Source organism: Symphalangus syndactylus, chromosome 21, assembly GCF_028878055.3.
Source record: "Symphalangus syndactylus isolate Jambi chromosome 21, NHGRI_mSymSyn1-v2.1_pri, whole genome shotgun sequence".
Taxonomy (NCBI): domain Eukaryota; kingdom Metazoa; phylum Chordata; class Mammalia; order Primates; family Hylobatidae; genus Symphalangus; species Symphalangus syndactylus.
In genome coordinates this window covers 55,653,331-55,663,366 of record NC_072443.2, presented here as the reverse complement: position 1 = coordinate 55,663,366, position 10,036 = coordinate 55,653,331, and the positions used below count along the sequence as shown (strand labels likewise).

Sequence of the window (10,036 nt, the reverse complement as noted above, 5' to 3'; positions counted from 1 at the left end):
AACGTAAAGCATGTGGGTTTGGAAACACCTTAGCCCATTCACTGCATTGTGCTGGGGGTTGGGTGGGGACAAAGGGGGCGAGCCACTGAGGAGAGATTCAGAGGCAGGTGGAGCATGCACCCATTTGTTTCCTTCATTAAGGGAATGTACTTCCCCTCTTTATTGGGCTTCTGTACTCAGAAAGCAAGCAGCAAAGCACAAGTAAGCGAGCTCTCCGTGACCGAGCCTGGAGGTGATCCGAGTTCTGTTAGGCCCCTCTGACCGCCAGCCAGAACGCAGGCCCAGGAAGAGGGGCCCAGCCAGGAATTCTGGATCTGCTGTGTGGCCTTAGACATGAACTTAACCTCTCTTGAGTCTCTCTTGTGTCAAAGAGTTTATTTTTATTGGTGATTTTATTGGTTCTTTTAATACTATTTTATTATTAATTAATAGGATCATTGTTAGAACTAATTGAGATAACATGTCTGAAAAATCCCAAGGCCTGAGGGAAGGTCTTTGTTGGAGCAGTTCCTGTCTTGGTTATTGGTTCCCTGTTTGCAGCCTGTGGTGTGGTTACCTGAGCACTGGCAGTCCTACTGTTTCAGCTGCAGCAGGAAGAATTGAGGGGAGATTCAAGGCTGCCAAGGGAAATGGTAGAATCCACTTTCCTAGAGATGGGGAGGGGGTACAGCTCTGTCTTCCAGGGAAGCAGGGGGAGGAGCCTCAGCACCTTCTGATCTGTGAGCATACAGGATTGGCCCCTGCCCCTCAGTAACTCACCTCTTCTTGTCCTGCAGGTCGGCCACACACCCGGAGCACTGTCATCACAGCGGTCAAGTTCCTCATCTCGGACCAGCCCCATCCCATTGACCCCCTCCTAAAGAGCTTCATCGGTGAGCACCTCCGTCCTGCCCCCCAACCTTGTTCAGTGCCCCCACCCAGTCCTTGAGCTTGGGCTGATGTTTCCTACCCAATAGCCAAGGGCAGTGGGAGACCCGGGAGGTGTGCCCATGATGGGCAGCAGGGCCTGACCCTCCAGTTAAAAGGCCTGGGTTCACATCCCTGCCTTCCTACTGCCACTCAATCATGGGTGGGCCTGGCATGCCCATCACACCTCTGAGCCTCGCTTTCCTCATCTGTCAAATGGGCGTGAGAAACTCTTATCTGCATCTTCTAGAGTTGTCCTGGAGGCCCATAGGCAACTGAGGGAAAAGATGCTTCATAAACACACAGACTCTTGGGAATGGAAAACCACCAGCCTCTCACATGCCTTAGCTTTTGTGGGCCCCAAAGTGGGGCAGGGAAGAGCGTTCCCCCACTGCCCCACTGCCCCGCCCGCCCACTAGATCACCCTCTGTCTGAGGGGCCTTCTGGCCTGAGGAGCCCAAGCAGCCTTCACTGGGAGGAGAGGAACTGAGACCTCCCTGTGGGGCTCGGCAGGACCACTGGGTTTTTCCTAGGAAGGCAGAGCCCTCACCCCTTCAGAGCTTGGAGCCTGCAGCCTCTCACTGGGCCACACTGGAGTCTCAGCCCACATCTAGGCAGGGCAGCTCAGTAGAGAGAGGTTTTGGAGCTCACCTGCCTCAGGTTTGAATCCTGGCCCTGCCATTCCCTGGCTGTGTGAGTGTGGACAACTCTTCTCATCCTCAGCTATAAAATGGGGGTACTGGGCCAGGTGCAGTGGCTCACACCTGTAATCCCAGCACTTTGGGAGGCCGAGGCAGGCGGTTCACAAGGTCAGGAGATCAAGATCATCCTGGCTAACACGGTGAAACCCCGTCTCTGCTAAAAATACAAAAAAATTGGCCGGGCATGCTAGTGGGCGCCTGTAGTCCCAGCTACTCAGGAGGCTGAGGCAGGAGAATGGCGTGAACCTGGGAGGCGGAGCTTGCAGTGAGTCGAGATTGCGCCACTGCACTCCAGCCTGGGCCGCAGAGCGAGACTCCATCTCAAAATAAATAAATAAATAAATAAATAAAAGCCGGGTGTGGTGGCACATGCCTATGATCCCAGCTACCTGGGAGGCTGAGGCATGAGAATCACTTGAACCCGGGAGATGGAGGTTGCAATGAGCTGAGATCGTGCCACTGTACTCCATCCTGGGCGACAGAGCGAGACTGTCTTTTGACTCAAACAAAAAAATAATACATAAATGCAGTTTTTTGCATTTTGGTTTTATTTTTAGGGATCTCCCCATCCTTGATTTTATTTCTTTATTAAGTATATAAAATATTAACAATTCTAAAATGTTTAAACTATAATGGCTGGGCGTAGTGGCTCATGCCTGTAATCCCAGCACTTTGGGAGGCTGAGGCAGGAGGATCACTTGAGTCCAGGAGTTCGAGACTAGCCTGGGCAACATAGTGAAACCCCCATATCTAAAAAAAATTTTTTTTTCCAAACCAACATGGCACATGTATACCCATGTAACAAACCAGCACGTTGTGCACATATACCCTAGAACTTTAATAAAAAAATATTTTTTAAGTTTAAACTCTATATCATAGTCCATTTTCTGCTACTATAACAGAATACTACAGATTGGGTAATTTATAAAGAAGAGAAATTTATTCCTCACGGTTGTGGAGACTGGGAGGTTCAAGAACATGGCACCAGCATCTGGTGAGGGCCATCCCATGGTGGAAGGAAGGGCAGAAGTGAGCATGGGAGACAGAGAGACGAGAGGGAGGCTGAGCTTCTCCTTTAACAGGAGCTCCCTCCCATGATCACTGACCCACTGCTGTAGTGATGGCATTAATCCATGCATCAGGGCTTCACCCTCATGACCTAATCACCTCTCAATACTATTACCATGGCAATTAAGTTTCAACATGAGTTTTGGCGGGGACATTCAAATCATAGCACTGTACAAGTCTGGGTGCAGTGGCTCATGCCTATAATCTCAGCACTTTGGGTGGCCAAGGTGGGTGGATCACTTGAGGTCAGGAGTTTGAGACCAGCCTGGCCAACATGGTGAAACCCTGTCTCTACTAAAAATACAAAAATTAGCCGAGCATGGTGGTGTGTGCCTGTAATCCCAGGTACTTGGGAGGCTGAGGCAGGAGAATTGCTTGAACCTGAGAGGTGGAGGTTGCAGTGTGCCGAGATCACGCCACTGCACTCCAGCCTGGGCAACAGAGTGAGACTATCTCAACAACAAAACAAAACAAAAATCATGGCACTGTACAAAAAGGAGTATCCTGAGAAGTGCTGGCAACTCTATATAAGTTTCTTGACCTCTCTGATCTTTAAGAGCCTCACCTGTTATATCAAGTTAACATTCACAGAGTCCATGCTGTGTGCCAGGCACTCTGCTATGTGCTTTTAATGCATTACCACATTAAAAAATTTCTTTTTTTTTCAAGATAATGCTGAGGCACCATATTTTAAAATTCTAAAAACAGTCCTATAGCATAGGTTCTGTTATGACTCCCATTTTACAGATGAGGACATCGAGGCTCTCCAAGGTCCCACAGTTAATTGGTAGAGCTGGAATGGAAGCCACATCAGCCTCGAGCCCACATTCTTATCTGGGCTTTGAAGGGTTGTTTGTGCCTGGCACAAAGTAGATGCTCACCACACCCAGCTTACCCCCATTCAGCCAGTTCTGCACATGCACAGTAACCAGATGGCCGGGGTGGTGAGGGTGGTGACTTTGTGCTTTGGCTGTGCATCCCCCACACCCCTCATGTTCTTCTGCCAGGAGAGTTCATGGAGAGCCTGCAGGACCCAGACCTGAACGTGCGCCGTGCGACTCTGGCTTTCTTCAACTCAGCTGTGCACAACAAGCCCTCGCTAGTCCGGGACCTGCTGGATGACATCCTGCCCCTCCTCTACCAGGAGACAAAGATCCGGCGGGACCTCATCCGAGAGGTGTGGAGCAGAGCTGGGGACCCAGGGGAAGCTGGGGTGATGCCACCTCTCATGCCTCACTGTTAGGGCATTATTATCTCATCAGAGCAGGTGCTGGGGACACATGACCTGGGTCAAGTCCTGCCCTGACTCCAAGCTGTGGGACCCCAGCCAGGGCAACCTGATCCTCTCTGGGCCTCAGTTGCTCCTCGTGAGCACATGAGGGTGCTAATTGTGTCTGCGTCGTGGGGTTGCTGCCAACAGTTCAGTGAGTGAGGTCCTGTAAGTGTTTAGAACCACCGCAGGCACATAGCCAGTGCTCAGTAAATGTTGATGTTTGGCAGGTGTTGACTGAGCATCTGCACTGAGCCCAAGTGCCAGGACTCAAGAGTTGGACCTGATTGGGTTTCTGCCACCAAGGAGCTCATCATGGCCCCCTAAAGGACAGAGATGCCCACTCTGCTGATTACAGACAGTCCCATTCTTACAATGGTTCAACTTTACAATGGTGCAAAAGCAGTAACGTTCAGCAGGCTCCTCATCTTATGATGGGATTGCCTCTGGAAACCAACTTACGATGGACCTATTGTGATGTAATCCCATCATACACCAAGGAGCAGCTGCGTTTAACTTAGAGCCCACCTGGTAAAGTAAGGATTCAAGGGGCAGAGGTGAAAGGTGATTTAATAAGTTTCAGCTGTGGAATACTAGCAGCATTGAGGCCTTTTAAGCTGGGCTTTGAAGGGTGAAAAGGTGTTTACCATTGAAACAGGGCTTCATAGTTGAAAGCTTCAGAAAGACCTGGGTGTCTTTTTTGTTGTTTTTTTTGAGACAGGGTCTTGCTGTGTCACGTAGGCTGGAGTGCAGTGGCACAATCACAGCTCACTGCAGACTCGACCTCCTGGGCTCAAGCGATCCTCCCACCTCAGCCTCCTGAGTAGCTGGGACTACAGGCGTGTACCACCACACCCAGCTAATTTTTTGTATTTTTTTGTAGAGATGGGGTTTTGCCATGTTGCCCAGACTGGTGTCAAATTCCTCCTGCCTCGGCCTCTCAAAGTGCTGGGAGGACAGCCATCATGCCCAGCCTACCTGGGTTTTAAATTCCAGTTCAGCCAGTTACAAGCAGTGTATCCTTAATTAACCTGTCCAGCTCAGTTAATTAACCTGCCCAACTCAGTTTCCTCATCTGTTAAATGGGATCAGTAACATTTACTTTTTTTTTTTTTTTTTTTTTTTTTGAGATGGAGTCTCGCTGTGTCACCTAGGCTGGAGTGCAGTGGTGCGATCTCAGCTCACTGCAACCTCCGCCTCCCTGGTTCAAGCGATTCTCCTGCCTCAGCCACCCAAGTAGCTGGGACTACAGGCACGTGCCACCACGCCCGGCTAATTTTTTGTATTTTTAGTAGAGGTGAAGTTTCATGTTAGCCAGGATGGCCTCAATCTCCTGACTTCATGATCCGCCCGCCTTGGCCTCCCAAAGTGCTGGGATTATAGGCGTGAACCACCGTGCCCGGCCAGTAACATTTACTTCTGATGGCATTTGTGATGCTTGAATGAAACGTCATCTGTCAAGCACTCAGCACAGTGCCTGCCACTCAGACAGTGCCTGCTCAATAGATTGTAAGAATAATTGTTCTTATCGCCACTGTTATCACTTGGGGGAAAGGACACTGCAGGCTGAGCAAAGGCATGGAGACTTCAGAGTATAAGGCATGATTTGGGGCCGGCATGGAGTGTGGAATAGAGATGTGGGGTTTGTAGCAGAAACTAGAAGAGGTGTCCTTACATCCTGGGCCATATCACCAACCTTCATCCCTCCTGCAGGTGGAGATGGGGCCCTTTAAACATACAGTGGACGATGGGCTGGACGTGCGGAAGGCGGCCTTTGAGTGCATGTATTCACTGCTTGAGAGCTGCCTGGGCCAGCTGGATATCTGTGAGTTCCTGAACCATGTGGAGGACGGGCTGAAGGACCACTACGACATCCGGGTAAAACCAAGCCCCCTGCCAGATCTGTGTGCCCCTGTACAAAGGGATAGTCAGGCACCACTGGGGCCATGCTTGTTTGTCCTTGCTCCCTACTCCAGGCACCCAATGAAAATAGCTGCATTGTTGTTTTCTGATAAGAAAAGGAACCTGTGTCTCAAACACCTTTGGTGGGAGTCTACACTGGGCAGGCTCTTTGGAGGATGGTTTCGCAGCAACCAGAAAAAAAAATTGTCCAGGTGTGGTGGCTCATGCCTGTAATCCCAGCACTTTGGGAGGCTGAGGTAGGAGGATGGCTTGAGCCCAGGAGGTTGAGGCTGCAGTGAAACATGATCGCACCACTGCACTCCAACCTGGACAAGAGAGCGAGACTCTGTCTCAAAAAAAAAAAAAAATTCCCAGACGAAATTTTTGACCCAGCAGGGCACTTTCAGCTGTGCAATACTAGCAGCATTGAGGAGCGAGCTACATCTCTTCATGTTGTGACCTGAAAGAGCTCCAAGCCCCAATGTTGAGTGGCAAGAGCTAGTTCCAGAAGTTAGGGCCATTTTCTTACCAGACGGAGTGAGTCTGGGGCTGGTGGAGCAGTGGGGAGACTTTGGTTTCTTCAATTTATATCTTTCTCTATCATTTTCTTAAATGTTAAAGTTTATTCACATATATAACAGAAATCATTTAATTGTGGTGAAATATTAATAATACAAGTTACTATCTTCAGTAACTTACTATCTGCAGGTGAAGATTTTTTTTTTTTTTTCAAGACGGAGTCTCGCTCTATTGCCCAGGCTGCAGTGCAGTGGCGCGATCTCGGCTCACTGCAAGCTCCGCCTCCGGGGTTCACGCTATTCTCCTGCCTCAGCCTCCTGAGTAGCTGGGACTACAGGCGCCCACCACCATGCCCAGCTAATTTTTTGTATTTTTAGTAGAGACGGGGTTTCACCGTGTTAGCCAGGAAGGTCGCGATCTCCTGACCTCATGATCCGCCCACCTCGGCCTCCCATAGTGCTGGGATTACAGGCTTGAGCCACCGTGCCCAGCCTTTTTTTTTTTTTTTTTTTTTTTGAGACAGGGTCTTGCACTGTCAACCAGGCTGGAGTGCAGTGGCTTGATCTCAGCTAACTGCAACCTCTGCCTCCCAGGTTCAAGCGATTCTCCTGCCTCAGCCTCCCAGTAGCTGGGACTACAGGTGCCCACCACCACACTCAGCTAAATTCTTTTTGTATTTTTAGTAGAGACGGGGTTTCACCATGTTGGCCAGGCTGGTCTCGAACTCCTGACCTCAAGTAATCTGCCTGCCTTGGCCTCCCAAAGTGCTGGGATTACAGGTGTGAGCCACTGCGCCAGGCCCCATCTTCACTATTTTTAAGTGCACAGCACAGTGGCAGTAAGCACATTCACATTGCTGTGCAGCCGTCACCACTGTCCATCTCAGAACTCTTTTCTCCTTCCCAAACTGAAATCTGCACCCATTAAACACTATTCTCTATGAATTTGGCTACTCTAGGATTCTGCCCTTGTAAGTGGAATCATACAGTATTTGTCCGTTTGTGACCAACTTGTTTCACTTAGTCTGATGTCCTCAAGGTTCATCCATGTTGCAGCATGTCAGAATTTCCCAGTGTTGTATGTACAGACCACCAGTTTGTTTACCCATTCATCCATAGCTGGACAAATATTTGGGTGTTCCCAGCTTCTGGCTATTATGAGTAATGCGACTGTGAACCTAGGTGTTCTGATATCCTTTGGAATCCTGCCTTCAGTTCACTTTACCCAGAAATGAAATTGCTGGATCATATGGCAATTCTGTGTTTAATGTCTTAAGGAACTGCCATACTACAACTTTAAGTTTTTATTTATTTATTTGTTTGAGATGGAGTCTCACCTTATTGCCCAGGCTGGAGTGCATTGGTGCAATCTTGGCTCACTGCAACCTCCACCTCCCGGGTTCAAGTGATTCTCCTGCCTCGGCCTCTTGAGTAGCTGGGATTACAGATGTGCACCAGCACGCCTGGCTAATTTTTATATTTTTTAGTAGAGACAGGGTTTCACCATGTTGGCTAGGCTGGTCTTGAACTCCTGACCTCAGGTGATCCACCCACCTCAGCCTCCCAAAGTGTTGGGATTACAGGCGTGAGCCACCACTCCTGGCCCCATATTACAACTTTAAAAAATATGTACTGTAAGCATGAGTCACTTTTTATAATGAAAAATTAATACAAAGTAATCAAAAGTAACCCATACTTGTTTTTTTTTTTTTTTTTTTTTTGAGACGGAGTCTTTCTCTGTCCCCCAGGCTGGAGTGCAGTGGCGTGATCTCGGCTCACTGCAAGCTCCGCCTCCCAGGTTCACGCCATTCTCCTGCCTCAGCCTCCAGAGCAGCTGGGACTACAGGCGCCTGCCAACACGCCTGGCTAATTTTTTGTATTTTTAGTAGAGACGGGGTTTCACCGTGTTAGCCAGGATGGTCTCGATCTCCTGACCTCGTGATCCGCCCGCCTCTGCCTCCCGAAGTGCTAGGATTACAGGCTTGAGCCACCACGCCCGGCCACTTGTTTTAAAAGATATACACACAAGATGAAAGCAAAGAAGCAAGTAATAATCACCCAAAAGCTTCCCCACACCCAGAGAGGCCTGCTGTAAGTCTGAGTGTGTTTCTTGGGATGATGCACATAGACCCTCATTCATTAGTCAGCCAGTATTAAGTGAGTGCCAACACGCCGAGGTCAGTGTGAGAGGCGGGGTCCCTGCTCTCAAAGCTGTGGAGTTGAGTGTATGAGACCTGTTTTCTAGAAATGGGATCACACACACATGCTGTTTTTTCTTCAACCTTTTAACTTACATTTACTGTATGTTGTTTGCTTTCCTTTTCAATATGTATCAGTCCTGTCAACAGCTGCAGGAGTTCCCATTTCTGTTGCACTCACCGCTACACATGTATGTTATTTGCACATTTTCACAATTACAGACAATGCTGCTGTGAACATCCTGGTGCATTACTGTGACCCATGGTGTGATCAGTGGGCTTCTAGGGTGGAGTGTGTGTTCCTGCTAAAGCATCTGATGCGCATGGTGAGGCTGCGCCTCCTGCAGCGGGGGTGCCTCTGACCACTCTGGACTTGAGCTTCCGGGATGCTCCTTCCTGCACTTCCTGTCTGCCTGTCTCCTCCTTGGTTTTATTATCATTTTAAACTATTGCTTCATGCCAACCCCCAAGAAAGAGAAAAGAAGAAAAAACATAAGTTCTCTGGGGTTCCAGCCCCAAGGTCTTGGTTGAGAAAGGGGGTTGGGTTTTCCAGTGTATGCCATGAGAACTAGTGGAAAATGATGGGGCGCACAAAGCTGAACAGGACTTTCCACCACAGGGTTCCGGGAGGCTCCAGGCGGGGAGGGGTGTACTCAGCTTCCGTCATTTGGGTGTGCTTGGTATTAGGCATCTTGTGGGGCTACTGACCCCAGGACACAGAGTGAGGAGTTCTGGGCCGGCCCAAAGCTCCAGCTCGTGGGGATTTTTCCCAGGATCGAGCAAGTCTGTTCCTTCTATCCAGTCTGGCCATATCCTCTCATGCCTGCCCTCCAGGAGTGCAGGACAGGGCCAAGGCACCAGTGCAGCCTTGGAGCCCGCTCTGCTGCCACTCCCTGGGGTGAGGAGGGTGGGTGTGACAGCTATAGAGCCCACAGCTTTGCATCATCAAGTCTTCAAGTGAGTCTTTAGAGAGGGAGTGAACGCCGCCCAGTTCACAGTGGAGACAGGAAATCTTGTCTAGTTCGAGGGCACAGGGTCCTGGAGCAGCCAAAAGTCATAGCTCCTGAAGTCCAGCACTGCTGCTCCTAGCTGCCATGAGCTGGGCCTCCTCCTTTGCTGTAGGGCTTGGGGTCAGGGTGTGGAGATGGGTAGGGCGTGGGGATTTCAGACAACCAGTCTTTATGCTGTGCAAGGCTTCTTTGTGAGGACTTGACCATTTTCAAAAGACATGACAATTATTCTCCTACAGGCTGAATCTAGGCCTGCAGCCATGTTTAGTTGGTGTCAGAGTTTTTGTTTGGTTTTGAAATCAGGTGTCAACATTTAAAAATCGAGACTTTTTTTTTTACATGAAAATTGGGATTTCTTTTGAAAACAATCCAGTGGCCCCGAGCCGCATGTCTGCATTCCCACCTGGCCACAGTCAGCCAGAGCTGCCCCATCAGCCCCCTTCACTCATCCCCAGCATCTGCC

General features: G+C 49.5%; 1 protein-coding gene across 5 annotated transcripts in view; it reads left to right on the top strand.

Moving 5' to 3' along the window:
• Positions 1 to 10,036, top strand: part of CAND2 (cullin associated and neddylation dissociated 2 (putative)) — a 37,579-nt gene that overhangs the window by 23,996 nt on the left and 3,547 nt on the right. For 4 of the 5 annotated variants that reach the window (XM_055259387.2, XM_063630298.1, XM_055259388.2 and 1 more), the window contains 3 exons: positions 777 to 872; positions 3,683 to 3,852; positions 5,659 to 5,823. In XM_055259387.2, the coding sequence (XP_055115362.2) occupies positions 777 to 872; positions 3,683 to 3,852; positions 5,659 to 5,823 (431 nt within the window). The remainder of the gene's footprint in view (positions 1 to 776; positions 873 to 3,682; positions 3,853 to 5,658; positions 5,824 to 10,036) is intronic. The other variant, XM_055259389.2, reaches the window with a different exon arrangement.